Raw genomic sequence first — 16559 nt, 5'->3', positions numbered from 1 at the left:
TCTCCGTGTGACGTAGAACAGGAGACGTTCTGTAACGGCCGTGTCTGTGTGTCTGTCTGTCTGTCCGTTGTTACACCCACGTGACTCAACTCATCCAGCGTCTATTCACACGATCCAACTACTTGATTCAACTCGAGTTGACCCGTCAAGCTGAGGCAAAAAGTTGGATCGTCTGAAAGAGCCTTAAATATACTTCAAACTAACTTTATACCAAGTTTCATGCTTTCTTGAAAAAGTGCATGATTATTTCAGCTATCCTCCAGACTATTTTTAGTACAGCGAGTTGCACATCCTATAGACCTTCGAATGTTTATCACGCCCACCCCTCGCTTTTGAAAATTGTTATAGATAGTTTTTGCGGTCCAAGTCTGGCAGAATCTCCGATATTTTCTCGACATGATACTGCTACTTCTAGAGAACCACAGTTCACTCCACAGCAGTGACAGTAGTCTTCAGCACACTTCCTCTTGTTCAAAACCAGTTTATTAATTGCTCGGACTAGTTTTAAAATTTAAGAAGTGAGGGTTACCAGTTTATTAATTAAGAACAAAGGTGGGGGGCCAGTCCGGAAACCAGTTTATTATCTCGGACACTAGGGGGGGGGGGTCACTGGTACCAAGCAGCGTGGGAAGTAAGGCGGTGGCATAGGGCAAATGACCAGTTTAAAAATGGTCAGGACCAGTTTAAAAATTGCCAGGACCAGTTTAAAAAATGCCAGGACCAGTTTAAAAAATGCCAGGACCAGTTTAAAAATTGTCAGGACCAGTTTAAAAATTGTCAGGACCAGTTTAAAAATTGCCAGGACCAGTTTAAAAATTGCCAGGACCAGTTTAAAAATTGCCAGGACCAGTTTAAAAATTGCCAGGACCAGTTTAAAAATTGCCAGGACCAGTTTAAAAATTGCCAGGACCAGTTTAAAAATTGCCAGGACCAGTTTAAAAATTGCCAGGACCAGTTTAAAAAATGCCAGGACCAGTTTAAAAATTTCCAGGACCAGTTTAAAAATTGCCAGGACCAGTTTAAAAAATGCCAGGACCCGTTTAAAAACTAAATCGGAGGGGGGTCAGTGGTGTACTTGACCACTAATAAAATTCATGTGTAACTGGGTAACCAGAGTCCAGATATTATCTCAACTATTTCAATTATCCACTTCTTTAATTTAGCAGACGACGCGTTCTGGTCAATGGTCATGGATCAGTTTATTTATTCCAGACCAGGGGGGGGGTGGCTGGCCCAGTGTCCAGTTTTAAAAAATCCTTCTGTACTCCAGGCTAGGAAATAAGACAAGTTTACAGGTCAAAAACCAGTTTATTAATAGCTTGGACCACTTTTTTTATTCAAAACCTGAGGGTCACTGGTCCCAATGACTAGTTTATTAATTGCAAATCTATAGGAGAACAAGGGTGGGGACCAGTCTGGAGACCAGTTTATTATTTCGGAAACTAGGGGGTCACTGGTCCCAAGGACTAGTTTAAAAATTATGCTTATTTCCCAGCCTGCTGTACTCCCAAGGACTAGTTTAAAAAAATCCTTATTTCCCAGACTGATTGACGGCGGTTAGGAAAAGCTGTCTGCTAGACGTTCCCTTTTTTTTGGCGTTTGTACTTTCTAGTGATAAGTGAATTCCTTTGTTACGGTAACGGTTCCTCCTTTAAAGGCTTTAATGTATTTTTATTGATTATTAAAAAGAGTATCTATATACAAGAAAAGCTCTTAATAAAAGTTGAAGCTTTTTCTCTTTTTTAACCCCAAAAACAGAACGGTGTGAGTAACTGTGAAACCAAAACAACGTTAATATAAGCCTTGCCTGGTAAGAATGTATATTAAACTGAGGGAAACACCCTTGGTAACACTAGATCTTTGTTTATGGCCATACTTTTTATTATTATTAAAATGTTACGTATATTATCTTAACAGGGAAACTGTACAAAAAGTGATGGAATTTGTTAAAGAATGCCGTGTTGTGGTGGAACGTTTAAACTGGTAAGTGATGAATATAATGCAACTTGGATCGTGTCAACAAGGCATAACGGATCCAAACCTATTGAAACTATTATACCTTGAAAAGAAATAGATCTTTCTTGCTGTTTAAAAAATAAAAAATGCTAGCAGAGTAAATAATTTATACGAAGCTAGTTGTAGTTGTATTCAGAAAATGTGCTTGAGAAAATCCCTAGTCTTGAACAAAAGTGGCACAATTTAAGCATCACTATGTTTTTCTTAGCTTTTTATAGCGAAAGCTACAATGTATGGGGAAACTTTCCTTGTCCGTTTTTGATTTACCTTCAATTTGAATAATTATTTTATTTTAGGGAAGATTTACAATCTCACCAACTCTCTTTTCAAAATTCCGAAATGAGTTTAGTAAATCTTCAAAGAGTGGCAATTAAAGAGGTATTTTGCGAAATTATTGGAATGTTGCCCGTTTAAGACAAACTGAAGATGACGAAAACTTTGTTTTTAGGAAATGGACTACGAGGAAGAATGTAACTATGATCACTTGAGCAAAGATGATCTAATCAATGAAGTAAAAGCTAGATATGATCGAATTAGGAAACTGGAAGAAAAGGTATTTTTCAAAGCATAGGAATTTTTTTAGCAGTGTGAAATTAAGCACAGAGATATGAGAAACTTTAAATGGACAGTTGTTGAATCAGGTGTCCCTTGAAATAGAACCAAACTCTATGAGTGGGTTAATTAATTAAGGTTATTGGTGAAAACACCTATCAGGATTGGCACAAAGCTAAGGGGATTGGTAACACGTCCTTCGTTTCTTTATTAACAAAGAAACCCGACGAGGGCCTTTGTTGCTGATCCCCTTCTTGCGTGTCATTATCTTCCCCATTTTCTTGCTTGCCCCTTTAAAATACGTTTAGCCAATGAAAGTCCGACGATTGTTTTGTAATGGAATCTCATTTTGTTTAGTGTAATGTTTTAATTTCAAAAATGGCAAAAGAGAGAGTGAAAACATCATTAACGATAAATAAGAAAATAGACGAAATTGAAAGACTCAATAGGGTCATTAAAGAGTTGGAAAATAGAATCAAAGACCTGATGGTATGCAACATCATTCACTTTCATACTCGATTGGAAAGAGAATTACTTTAAGAATGAAAGTTATTGTTAATTGTTTAAAAAAATAGGAGAAAAGTGGAATACTTCAATTTCCTAACGATGAATACGTGAAAACTGAACCCGTTGAAAATGATTTGGGAAATAATGGCCAGGAGTTATCTCTTCCTATTGTGATGCACAATGTCCAAGGCAACCTGTGTAAAGAAAATATTAGTCAAGAATCACCTGTTTCTGAGGTTGGCAATACAAACACCGAAACTACCTTGAAAAATACTGAAAATATGGGGTTTATAACGCGAAATACGAATCCGTGTGTCCCTAAACTAAACTACAGTGACAGTTTGCCTCTATGTGCGCATTCACCTAAAATTAAGGTTGAAAACCCATTCGAAATGTCTCCTGACACGAACACTGAAAGCGATTCGCCACGAGAACCTCTTGATAACAATAGTACCATTAACGATTCTTATCGTAAATCGCCAAGTTTCTCGACAGAGGGGGACACTGAGGATAATTCAACTCCATCGAAGAAATTTCGTGTTCCTGAATTGAATGTTGAATCCGAAAAACATTTGGATCTTTCTCTTGATGCAAATGTCGAAAGCGATTCACTAGAATTAGACGTAGAAAACGAACTTGATGAAAACCAATCCGAAATCGCCGTGACAGATGCAAAAACAAGTGATGGACAAAATCAAAGTGATATATTGTTTGTCGATCCGAGTTCATTGAGTGTGCCAGTGTTTGTTCCTGAAGTAGAACGCAACCCAATTGAACTATCAGAATTGAACCCCGTCTCTATGGAAAGCGATTTACCCGAAGTTCCAATTGCAGTTCATCATGATAGTTCGGTGTCCAACACGGAGACATTACAAGATGTCGCTCCAAAGAATCCAGAAGGTAAAACCTCATCGCCTCGTTCGGAAATTGCAGGTAAGTCATTTCATTCTTTAATAGTCTTGAGTACCTAGATTGAGATATCATATTTCTAAACCACTATTTCCGCCTTCTCGGTGTAAAGTCTAGTCGCGTATTTCATTTAACTGCTCGTAATACAATCCGAATGTAGTTTTTCGCCCTCCGAGAAACGCGAATGATGGAAACACGGCTTCCCTGCTTTTGGACGTAATTCCGCTTTAAACTTAGATGAAAACTAATCTTGGGTCGAAAGCCCCCTAAGCGATGCTTATTTTCAATCGTTGTGGTTGTAAATACTTAATAACAGTGGCATGACGCCATATAGTTGCGCACTTTAGTGTAGTTATACTGCTTATATTATTGAAGCATACGCTGATTCACGTGATCAAAGCCTTTACTTTTCTTCGACATTGCTTCTTCGTACAACTTGGCATTCTGTTCTTTTCAAGTGCGTCTCCACAATTCTACGTATTTGCCTTTTTTGCAAACTTTATGTGATGAGTACATCGTTCTAATCGTTCTAATTCTACCGTGAAATGTTTTTCTTCATCCAGGCTAAATTAATTCAGTATCAAACTTAGTAAGGATGAAATTTGTAACGCCCCATTAAAACGAGAACCAGAAAACCCCCTAAAATGAGATTAGTGTTCCTTTGGAAGCACGCAAGAAATTAATTTGGTGAAAATCAATGCATTTACAAATTACACTAAGAAACTTCACATTTCTAGCCGCCATTTTTTCAAGATTTCCGCGGATTAAAACCAATTTCTTTAACGTCCCTGCAACATTTATTCGGGGACGGTTAGGCCGGGGCATTGAGTATCAATCAGGTACGACTTTTACTTAACAACACCAGGGTGCCTATTCTGTAAGCTTCGAAAGAGAGTTGTCGATCGACATCTCTCTCGGTCTCGAAAATCACAAAAATGGTATTCTGTCAGAAGTTGTCGAACTAGATATCGACAGGGTTTCGTTTCGAGTAACCCCTCTTACACGAGTTTTAATCTGAGAGTGAATAGCTGCCCTTCTACATTTATCTCGCTTTGAGTTAAATAATCTGGCTAGGGAAATTATTTGGTGAGTTTTACGAAGACAACGTTCTATCAGAAGTAGAAGAAGATGTAGTTGTACTCAGGGTGCCTTTTGCTAGGCAGAGAAACAAGTGAAAACTATATGTCACAACAGAGAGTGGGTGCCAGAACGAAAGAAAATGGTAGCTTGTCTGCACGCAGCATCAGTAATTAGCATTTGATTCTCCGAACATCCGTGTAATTTGAAACTACGTCCTTTCGAGCCTAGGTTTCTCAATTCAATTTATGTTCATCCCCTTTTTACCTCTCCGTTTGGCGATGTCGTCACGGAGAGGTATTACACTGGACGTGTCTGTCACCGCGTTCACGCTGTTGCGGGTTTTCTTATTATTTATTTTGAATCAATCGCCTTATATACCCTAAATTTCCAAAAAACTGTTAAAGAGGCATACCCTTGAATTCAAACGTCAACAATAGCTATGTTTAAAATGATTTTAGGAATAATGTTTTTAGAATGACTAAACTAATACTAAGCTAAATTACTGACGATAAAAATAATCAATATAAATTATATTTAATTAAGAACAACGTCTCGACTCGTAGAGTTCTATTTTGGTTTCCCAACTTGTTGTTTTTAAGGTCGTTTACTCATACTTTAAAAAAACAATGAGTTTTCGTAGTGCGCTTGAATGTTACTGTATTTTTGATACTATATTGTAAATGACGTGTGTGTCGTTGTTATATTTCATTATGAAATTTCTGTGGGGAAATTCAGGAAGAAACGGTCAACTCGGATCAAATATTCTGATGAATATAAAAGGGGTCCACAACGTCATATTAAGAAGGGTAACGAAGAAAAACGCTTCGTATGTGATCGGTGTGACTATGCAAGTACGTGGAAGAATAATTTGATCAAACACCAACGCATTCACAGTGGCGAAAAACCCTTCAAATGTGATCAGTGTGACTATGCAAGTACGCAGAAGAGTTCATTGATCAGACATGAACTTATTCACAGAGGTGAAAAACCCTTCAAATGTGATCAGTGTGACTATGCAAGTACGTGGAAGAATAATTTTATCAGACATCAATTTATTCACCCACAGAATTTAATTAGTGCGAATATGCTAGTAATCGTTTGAGTAATTTGATGATACAATGGTGAAAAACGCCTCAAGTGTGATCGGTGGGACTATATATATGCAGACAGAAGTGTCATTTGATAGTACTTAAACTTAGAAGTCACATGAATGAATAGATGGATTTACATTTTAAGTGTGTAGGACAATAACCATATTTCATCGGCTTGCGTTATGAATGGGCCGACACTGTGTATGTAACAGTCCATTAAATTTCTCCATTAGAAATTGTATTAACGGAAGCGCCGGAAGACTCTTGGTGCACTACACCCAGTTGTAACGCCACCATTTTCAGAAGTAATTTTATATTAAATGTAATAAAATTCACAAAGACGATGCTAAAATAAGCCTTAATAAATTTTGGATACGTTTTTCGAATTGTTCCAAACTTGTTTCCAAACCTTTGAGCTTTTCTTCTTTCGAGCGATTTCCATTTCCGTTATCAGTCCCCTCGGAGCTTTCATTACCACTTAAATTGTCTGAAGTTTCTTCAGGTTTTGACGTAGTACTTGCTAAATGTCATGGATCGTCATTTGTGTCTTTGATTACTTTAACTTCGTCATCAGCTCAGGTACTGGATGGTTTCAACAGAGACAGGAAAATTGTCGCTAACCCTGACTTTACCGTTGAAATCAAGCTTGTTGTGTTTTCAGTATTTATTAGGTGTATTCACGTATAGAGGTTTAATTGCAGAATTTTACTGTTTGTTCATATTGTCGCGTATATTTTATCATGCGTCCATTAGGATACGTTTGCATTCCGTATATTGTCTTAGGACCGTTTCAGTGATCAAATTTTAATCTAAATATAGTTTCGAAAGTTGTTTCTTTATTCATGTTTATTTTTTCCGAATTTGACCGAGCTGCCTGGTTTATATCGGTAACACTATTCGGAAGTTTTAAAACTGGTTTGATTGAGTTCTTCGGTAAGAACATACTATTCTGGATCCGTAACATCTGAGCTTAATGATTAACCACTATTAAAGCATCGTTACATAGTATTTGAAAACTTAAAAAAAAAAAAAATAGAAACAATGGGGGCAATTCTCTAACTTTTTAAGCGAGTTATCGCAAGTGATAACTTTCGTCTAAAGGGTTTATGCCAACCTCGTGCCGTCTATGAGAGCGCGATATCTAAATAGGTGATTAGTCGTAGGTGTCATCAAACCTTGAACGAAAAGCGGCGGATGTTTCGCGAATTCCCCTCGTGCTAATAAAAAACAAGGTGGTTAAGTTAAAATTTTACCGTCTTTCTTTATAAAGCAAACGATAACTTATGGACCAGTTTAACCCTTTCGATAAGTTACCACTCTCTCTGGTTTCGAGCCAAGGTTTCTCCTCACCATTTAAGTTAATCTTCATCCCCTTTTTGTTGATATGCTCGTTTACTCATCAGCACTGTTTCTTTTCTTTAATACTGAGTTTTCGAGGCCTCAGCATTACGTTTTTTTTTAAAGTTCGCTTGAATGTTACTAAATTATAAGTTATGTCGTTTTTATATTTCTTTTATATATATTATATAGGTAAATTCAAGAAGAAACTTCGGTTAAAGTGTTCTACTGAATATGAAAGGGATCTGCAACGTCACGTTAGAAAGGGTAACGAAGAAAAACACAAATGTGATCAGTGTGACTATGCACACAAGTATAAGAGAAATTTGATCAGACATCAACTCGTTCACAGTGGTGAAAAACCCTTCAGATGTAATCAGTGTGACTTTGCAAGCACGCGGAAGGGTAATTTGATCGTGCATCAACGCATTCATAGCGGCGAAAAACCCTTCAAATGTACTCGCTGTGACTATAAATGTACACAGAAGATTAGTTTGATCGCACATCAACGCAATCACAGTGGTGAAAAACCCTTCAAATGTGATCGGTGTGACTATGCAAGTACGTGGAAGATTTCATTAATCAGACATCAACGCATTCACAGAGGTGAAAAACCCTTCGTATGTGATCAGTGTGACTATGCAAGCACGCAGAAGAATAATTTGATCAAACATCAACGCATTCACAGAGGTGAAAAACCCTTCGTATGTGATCAGTGTGACTATGCAAGTACGTGTAAGAATAATTTGATCGTACATCAACGCGTTCACAGTGGTGAAAAACCCTTCGTATGTGATCAGTGTGACTATGCAAGTACGTGGAAGAATGCTTTGATCAATCATCAACGCATTCACAGTGGTGAAAAACTCTTCAAATGTGATCAGTGTGACTATGCAAGCACGCAGAAGAATAATTTTATCAGACATCAATTTATTCACAGTGGTGAAAAACCCCACAGAATTTAATTAGCGCGAATATGCTAGTAATCGTTTGAGTAATTTGATGATACAATGGTGAAAAACGCCACAAGTGTGATCGGTGGGACTATATATATGCAGACAGAAGTGTCATTTGATAGTACTTAAACTTAGAAGTCACATGAATGGATGGATTTACATTTTAAATGTGTAGGACAATAACCATATTTCATCGGCTTGTTTAATGAATGGGCCGACACTGTGTATGTAACAATCCATTAAATTTCTCCATTAGAAATTGTATTAACGGAAGCGCCGCTCATTTTCTGAGACAGGACTCTTGGGGCACAATACCCAGTTGTAACACCGCCATTTCATAACTAATTTTATATTAAATGTAATAAAATTCACATAGACGATGCTAAAATAAGCCATAATAAATTTTGGATACGTTTTTCGAATTGTTCCAAACTTGTTTCCATACGTTTGAGGTTTTTTCTTTCGAGCAATTTCCATTTCCGTTATCAGTCCCCTCGGAGCTTTCATTACCCGGGCCCACTTAAATTGTCTGAAGTTTCTTCAGGTTTTGACGTAGTACTTGCTAAATGTCCTGGATCGTCATTTGCGTCTTTAATTACTTTAACTTCGTCATCAGCTCATGTACTACATGGTTTCAACCAAAGTTTCAACAGACTGAATAATTGTCGCTAACCCTGTTATTTTATCATACGTTCATTAGGATAAGTTTGCATTCTGTATATTGTCTTAGGACCGTTTCAGTGATCAAATTTTAATCTAAAATATATTTTAGTATAGTTCATTTTATTTTTACCTTATATTTACTGTTTTACCCAATATGATCGAATTTCGCGCCTTTTCATGTAGTTTCGTGTTAATTGATATCTTGGTTCTCACTCAATAAAATGCCTGTTTTTAAGTTAATTTCAGGTTTTTTGTAATTAAATTTAAGTTGTAACGAGGGAGGGTAGTTTAGTTAGGTTTATTTAGTTTCTGAAACGGATTTAAATAATCTACTTTAATTGCGACGTTTATTGGAGTTTAAGCATTTTTAATTTATTTTTTTTTAATTAGAAGGTTTCAATGTAAATTGGGTCCATGGGTCAGCGACAAGGATGCGATTATTCAGGTTTCAGTATGTGAATAATCAGGGAAGGAAATGAGGTTTACTTGGAAGGTGACGAAAGGGGTGTGGGGGTCAAGTCACCTCCGGCGGCCACAGGGCAGTCGGCGCCTATAGGGTAGGATCGCCGACAAGTGTCATATTTCCTCAAACCCATAAGCTTGGTTTACAGGAGTGCGCCACACTCCCGGCCATGATTATGACACGAAAAGCGGTCAACATCAACTAACAAAGTAGACGGAAGCCTTTAAATGCGCATTACTAAAATTACTAATGCTCAGTACTAGAAATAATATTAGTAAAAGAAGAAACTCTTTCTCCAACTAGAGCAAAACAAGTAGTAAATGCAAAACCATTCAGTTAGACGATATAGGGCTTGACTTATAGCCTTGCCTTGAATGATTAGTTTAATCTGATTCTTAGCCGGGAGTGTGGCGCGCTCCTGTAAGCCCAGCTTCTGGGCGGCAAAGTTTGAGGGAATACGACACATGTCGGCGATCCTACCCTATAGGTGCCGACTGTCCCGTGTCCGCCGGAGGTGACTTACCCCAACTCCACCTTCCGTCACCTCCCAAGTAAACCTCATTTCCTTCCCTGCTTATCCACATACGACCTAGCGGCCCCCGTCTGTGCTGGGCCGCGTAGGGTCTCCTGTTCCATTCTTCCTGGTGCTCAAGGCCTAACGGCTAAGCACTAGTGCTCGTAGGTAGAAAAAAAAAATCTGATTCTTTGGCGGGTAAAAGAGGACAAGTAGGATGGATTCGTTGAAAGATTGTGTTGTTACGTTGAAGCCTTTAAGCTGGTAAGTAATAAAATATTTCGAACTTGAAGAATGCCTCAAGAGCTTTAATGGAATTGCCCAGGCTAAACCTTATCTAAGCAGACCTAATCTGGGCGAACGTAACCAAACATAACACGAAATAAGTTTCAGTTCTTTGATCAATCTATCTTAGAATGGCCAAATGGGCCAGAGAAATGAAAATCGTTAAATTAATTAGAAATCACGAACTCTTCAAAAACACGTCATGATGTACATTCCCTCACTAATCACGTCATGATGTACATTCCTTCACTAATCACGTCGTGAGGTACATTCCCTCATTAATCACAGTTCAACGACATTTTATGAGTGTTAAATATAAAAAATATTTTATTTAAATTTAATATTGCAACGGTTTAGGCCTACCGTTGCAGACGACCCATTGCAGACGACAGTGGACGGAAGCCTCACATGTTAAAACCGCCGGTTTATGCTCAGTCCACTGCCGTCTTGTAACTACATCAACCCCAAACATCCGAGATATTTCCTGTTGCCACCCTTCCCCCTTTCGCGGATAGGGGATAGCATCCAAATGGATTGTATAAAAGAGAAATTTTATCTTGTATTAAGACATTCGCATTCACACCCGGGTGAAATGTAGTCGTTTTCATTTGCTGAACCTCAGGGTTCAGTCTCTTCGTTTATGTTTATAATTTTCTTTATGTTAATAAAAGTCAAAGAGTTTTTGATTAACCGATCGCTATGTCTTTTAAATTGAGTTAGGGTTTTGATAGTCCTTGTACGCGGAAACGTAGTTTCGTTACGTGTTGCAATATTAGACACTAATCAGGAGATCTGATTAGTTTTAACATGTATTAATTCAGTCGGAATTTGTAACAATGCTCTCCACTCCCCCGCTAATCAAACCTTTCAGCCTTCAGCCGGTTTGTCTCACAAAGGTCATAGCAACACTGTATCGTTATGTCTTTAACGGTTGATAAGTTTTACCGTGTCTATAATAACTAGTCCAGTTTGTTGTGAGAGTACACTTTAATCATAACTCGTATAACAACTTCCTTGGTGGCTGGCCGGTACATCAGTCACGACCCAACCGCGTTTTACAATATATGGAATCCCGAAAATAATCAATACTCCCGTAGACAGTTACGCCATCTACGTGTGATGGGCTCTTTAGGAGAGCCCGCGAAACTTGAGTAACCTTATCGATACAAACACTGTAAATTCTTATTAGTTTAAAATATCAACATTTTTCTCCATTCCTTAGCTTGTTTTTCAAAAAATGTTTCATGTTTCAAAACAGGTCTTCATTCAAAGTTTAATTTTAGGAAAGAAATGTGTCGCCACAAACTGTCTTTACGCAAAGCCTATATGAATTTGGTCGATTCTCAAAGGCATATTCATAGACAGGTATTTGAGCATAAATTGAACTATTCCTTGTTCTACCGCGTGAAATTAATAAAAACTGCTGTTTGTTTTAGGAAATGGATGAGAATGATTGTTGCTTAAGCAAAGATGATATAATGAAGAAACTGAGGAACAAGGTACTTTTTGACAAAACGAGAAAACTTCCCAAATAGTGTTCCCATAGAAAAAACATTACGAGGAAATCTAACATAAAACATGCTTGAGCGAAAGCGCCTAGTTTTCCTGCCCCCTATGAAGTCTTTATGAGATTCAAAATAACATTGTCTACCGCCATTAAATGGCGGTTGAACATTGAACGTTTGTAAATGTCCTGCCAATGATAAATTTCACTCTCATTGGCTAGAAGTTGGAGGATAAAGCTCCCTTGTTTTAATCATCATTAAAAAATGAGGATTATCAATGATGCTTAAAACGACATTGGTTTCCCCTCTCTCTTGTTTGTCCTGAAGGTCTCATGGAAATCAGCTATAGTAATGGAATCTTAATTCAATTTTTTAGTTTGAAGTTTTAATTTCAAACGTCAGAAAAGAGAGGATGGAAAATGCATTAACTATTAATGAACAACGAGGTAAAATTGACCTGCTCAATAAGGTCAGAGAAGAATTGAAAAACAAAGTCGAAGATCTCAAGGTACGCGACATTGTTCATTTGATGAAAACGCAAATATGAGGTTAGGTATTAGCAATATTCATTAATCATTGTTAATTGTTTAAAAAAATTAGGAAGAAAAAGAAGTAATTCAAAATGTTAACAATGTATCAGTGAAAGTTGAACCAGTTGATTATGATTCAGAGCCAAAAATTGAACAAGTTGATAATGATTCAGAACCAGATAGCCAAGCATTATCCCTACCAGTTGCGGAACAGCAACAACCTCAATCTCAAAATGAAAGGTTTGCAAGTGAAAAAAGGTGTATTTTATTGTTTTATTTTATCATAATTTTAATTGTATAGCTCGGAAGGAGTCCCTACTGAGGACCAGAACCACAACCAGCCTGGTGTGTAAATTTTAAATTATTTTAGTAGAAATATTGTAAGACCCCAAGTCACTTGCTGGGTGCACAATAATTTGAACCCCCCACGGATAAGCTACAACTAAAGCCTCGACCAGTTTTACGGCAATTTCTAAAAGCCTTATTAGTCAGTGGTGATGGTATGAAGGTGGGCAAACACATTGTGGAACCCTTTAAGAATGTGCATTATACGTCATTATTATGTAATGAAATGCTTTGCACAATTTGATGGCTTAAGATACAAAAATGAAATTCATTCGACCCCTGTTGGCGAAAGTAGCGAATGTGATTTTATTTCTGAACTCTACTGCTGATGCCAATCACAAAGATCAAGACATCGGTCCAAACAGAAACTAGTTCAAATTTCCCAACAGTCTTTAGAGGATCAACAGAGCATGCTGGGAAATAACTTATGATAATCTGATTGAGCTAAGATGGCACAGAGAAAGGTTTTAAAATATATTATAATGGCAAAAGCAATAAAACCAGAGCTTGAACGCCTCAATTATTATCGTTCCTTACTGTTTATGATCAGATTAGAATTTTTATATGATAAGTTAAACAAATGTAGGCTTTACTTACAGCGAAATTTCGTATGTTCGATTTTGGCAAAAGATTAGGCATTATTAAGTTATCTAATCAAACGATTTGCCACTCAAATACTTATTTCTGTGAAATATTTGAGTTAAATGTTGGGAAGTGTAAATTCGCCTAATTTTCAGCTTTAGTCCAAAAACTCACCCCTAGTGTGCTTGCAGAATACAGAATTTTTAATGTTAATTTGTAAATTGCGCATGAATATTACCAAGAAAAAATAGATGCGATTCTGAGAATCTTTCAGTCCTAGTCCCCACTGTGTGTGAAAAGTGGGCGGATACTTTAGAAGGGTCGTGACTAATTATGGGGTGTGATGCGAGCTCCGTCCACATCTCATAGAATCATCGCGCTTTCCAGATGTTACATGATTTTTTCTTTATGAAATGTATTTTTTGATTTGTGTAGGTAAACCCAAGGAAAAACATAATATTGAAGATAAAAGAGTTGTTGAACTTCGCTTCAAAATTCATAATAGAGAACAAATCTTCAAATGTGATCAGTGTGAATTTTCCAGCACACAGAAAAGTAATTTGATCAAGCACAAACTCATTCACTTTGGGGGAAAAGGAAGACCCTTCAAATGTGATCAGTGTGATTATGCCAGCAAGCTGGAGAGTAATTTGATCGCGCATGAACGCATTCATAGCGGTGAATTACCCTTCAAATGTGATCAGTGTGAATATGCCTGCACACGGAAGCATTATCTTATCGCGCATAAAAGCACGATGCATATTGAAACACCCTTCAAATGCGAGCATTGTGACTTTAGTAGTGTGTGGAAGCATTGTTTCATTAGACATCAACGTCTTTACCATGGTGTAAATCCCTTCAGATGTGATCAGTGTGAATTTGTAACCACAGAGAGTGGTCATTTGATCAGTCATCAGCGCATTCGCAGTAGTGAAAAACCATTCAAATGCGATCAGTGTGACTTTGCTTGTACTCGGAAGTATGATTTGGAAATCCATCTAAGCATTCACAGGGGGGAAAGACCCTTCAAATGTGATCTCTGTGACTTTGCAAGTACTCGGAAGTATGATTTGAACAAACATGAACGCATACACGATGATGAAAAATCCTTCAAATGTGATCAGTGTGACTTTGCAAGTATTCGTAAGATTGGTTTGATCAGACATCAACGCATACACGGTGATGAAAAATCCTTCAAATGTGATCAGTGTGACTTTGCAAGTATTCGTAAGAGTGATTTGATCAGACATAAACGCATTCACGGTGATAAAACACCATTCAAATGTGAGCATTGTGAATATGCAACCACACAGAGGAGTAGTTTGAACATACATCAACGCATTCACAGTGGTGAAAACCCCTCCAAATTCGATGAGAGTGAATACGCTATCGCGTGGAAGAGCTTATTGATCAAACGTCCACGCATTCACAGTGGTGAAAAACCCTTCAAATGTGATCGGTGTGGCTATGCATGCACGCATAGGGCTCATTTGATCAATCATCAGCGCATTCACAGTGGTGAAAAACCATAATAAACCATTCAAATGTGAATAGTGACCTATGTTAGCGCGTGGAAGTCCTTATTGATCACACATCAACAAATTCATGGTGGTGAAAAACTTCGTATGTGATCATTGTGATTTTAGGTGAGCTGAAAGAGTAGTTTTATCAGACTCGTCAACGCGTTCACAGTAGGGAAAAACACTTCTAATGTGATCATTGTGACTTTACCAGCAAACCCTTCGCACGTGATCGCAATAAATATTCAAAACCAGTAACCATAACTAAATTTTCAATAGAATTCTAAATGAAATTTATTAAGAAACAGTAGTGGATGATGCTAATGTATAATCTTCATTATAGGTTAATACTACTAAATTTTTAACTTTTTAATTTTTTTACTTACTCTGATTTTATTATAAGTGAATTTTAATTGTTTGAGTTTCATTTTTAGAAAGAAAGTTAGTTGTACAAGTATTTAATATTGTAACGAGTATTAGAATTAATAAAAATCTGTTTAAATGATATCAATTTTCAGTTGGTAATTCAATTGAAGTGCCTAACCTTGTAATACTGAGATAAATATATGGCCTATATTCGTTTCATTTGGCAATATCACATCTCTTTCCTTTGAGATATTAACAAATGAAGTTTTTGAGCGGTGCAGGACTGTATTCGAGGTTTAGTATATGAATAGACCATTCCATTGTTTACTTGAAGAGAAACCAATAGACAGCGTACTCCCCTCAAGCCAAGAAGCAAAGCAACGTCCCGCCGACTCGTACTGCCTCGTCGAGCGCGGCAAGGGGCCAGACTTTCCAGCGCTGTTAGTCAGGCGTCGCTAGTATCAACTTGTCTACTTTTTTTTACAGGGAGTTTGCACATCCTATCTTTATTGTGATTATTTTCATTTTTGGTAGCTAAAATTGCTTCAGCGCCGCACTTTACAAAGACTACTGTCCTTATCCTGGAACTAACTGCAAAAATTCACAGAAAAATGTACCTTCAAACAAAATAGCTATTAGAAAACTGTAGTCTCTCATTGAAAAAGCAAGACATGACCTTGCAAAGACGCAAGTGCAGGTATTTTACAATTAACGCATCATCGCTCGGTCTACCAATAATTTAAACAATTTTTCCTAACGTAATAATGAATGTAAATCCTTTATTGTTTAGTAATAAACAATGTATATGTTGTGTTTAAAACATGGTGGGAAATATTTTAAAATCTATATAATAACAAAAATATTCACCTTTTTATTAAAATTTGAACTAACATTATCTATAGCAACGCCAATGATTTAAAACTAAGCATTTTAAATTTCGAGCCAAAGAGTAAATTTTCTCGCTATTTACGTGTTGCTGTTGGAAGTAAAACATGCAGTGGTTATTGCGCATGTCAATGGGCGGTAACCACTGGATGTTTTACTTCTAACAACAACACGTAGATGGCGGGAAAATCGTGAGTTGTTTTACAACTTTTTTTATACACAATAAACATTCAATTATAATTTTTCTCTGAATTTCTTTGGTAGACATAATAAAGAAACTCTGAAATGCAGTTCCTTCAATTGAAGCCCTATGATCAGAAGTTGATGACTGGGAAGTATTGGACACTAAGGCATTATATAGTATCCATCCCTGCAAGTCAAAATTGCCTATGGCAATCGTAAAAGAGGGTCGAAAGTTTCCTCCCCACTAGGAAAACGATCTAATCTACTGA

At 37.2% G+C, this 16559-nt stretch overlaps 2 protein-coding genes and 1 long non-coding RNA gene across 3 annotated transcripts; all 3 read left to right on the top strand.

The window, feature by feature from the left end:
* Nucleotides 1–2102: 2102 nt before the first annotated feature.
* On the top strand, nucleotides 2103–8733 carry LOC149621278 (uncharacterized). Its single transcript, XM_089855946.1, has 5 exons — nucleotides 2103–2113; nucleotides 2313–2394; nucleotides 2465–2569; nucleotides 3144–4008; nucleotides 7686–8733. Exons 1-5 carry the CDS (start codon nucleotides 2103–2105, stop codon nucleotides 8456–8458), a joined length of 1836 nt encoding a protein of 611 aa, XP_089712072.1. The 3' UTR covers nucleotides 8459–8733.
* A 1536-nt stretch (nucleotides 8734–10269) lies between these two features.
* LOC149621277 (uncharacterized) lies at nucleotides 10270–11964 on the top strand. The gene is made up of 3 exons (XR_016375445.1): nucleotides 10270–10353; nucleotides 11658–11739; nucleotides 11811–11964. It is a non-coding gene; the product is annotated as an uncharacterized LOC149621277 (long non-coding RNA).
* A 327-nt stretch (nucleotides 11965–12291) lies between these two features.
* On the top strand, nucleotides 12292–15305 carry LOC149621276 (uncharacterized). The gene is made up of 4 exons (XM_089855943.1): nucleotides 12292–12387; nucleotides 12480–12649; nucleotides 12711–12754; nucleotides 13772–15305. Exons 1-4 carry the CDS (start codon nucleotides 12292–12294, stop codon nucleotides 14866–14868), a joined length of 1407 nt encoding a protein of 468 aa, XP_089712069.1. The 3' UTR covers nucleotides 14869–15305.
* The last annotated feature ends 1254 nt before the right edge of the window (nucleotides 15306–16559 follow it).

The sequence above is a fragment of the Phalangium opilio genome, unplaced genomic scaffold (assembly GCF_054372755.1).
Source record: "Phalangium opilio isolate 3A_F unplaced genomic scaffold, DU_Popi_V2 ptg000209l_1, whole genome shotgun sequence".
NCBI lineage: Eukaryota > Metazoa > Arthropoda > Arachnida > Opiliones > Phalangiidae > Phalangium > Phalangium opilio.
This window is presented reverse-complemented; position numbering and strand designations above follow the sequence as displayed.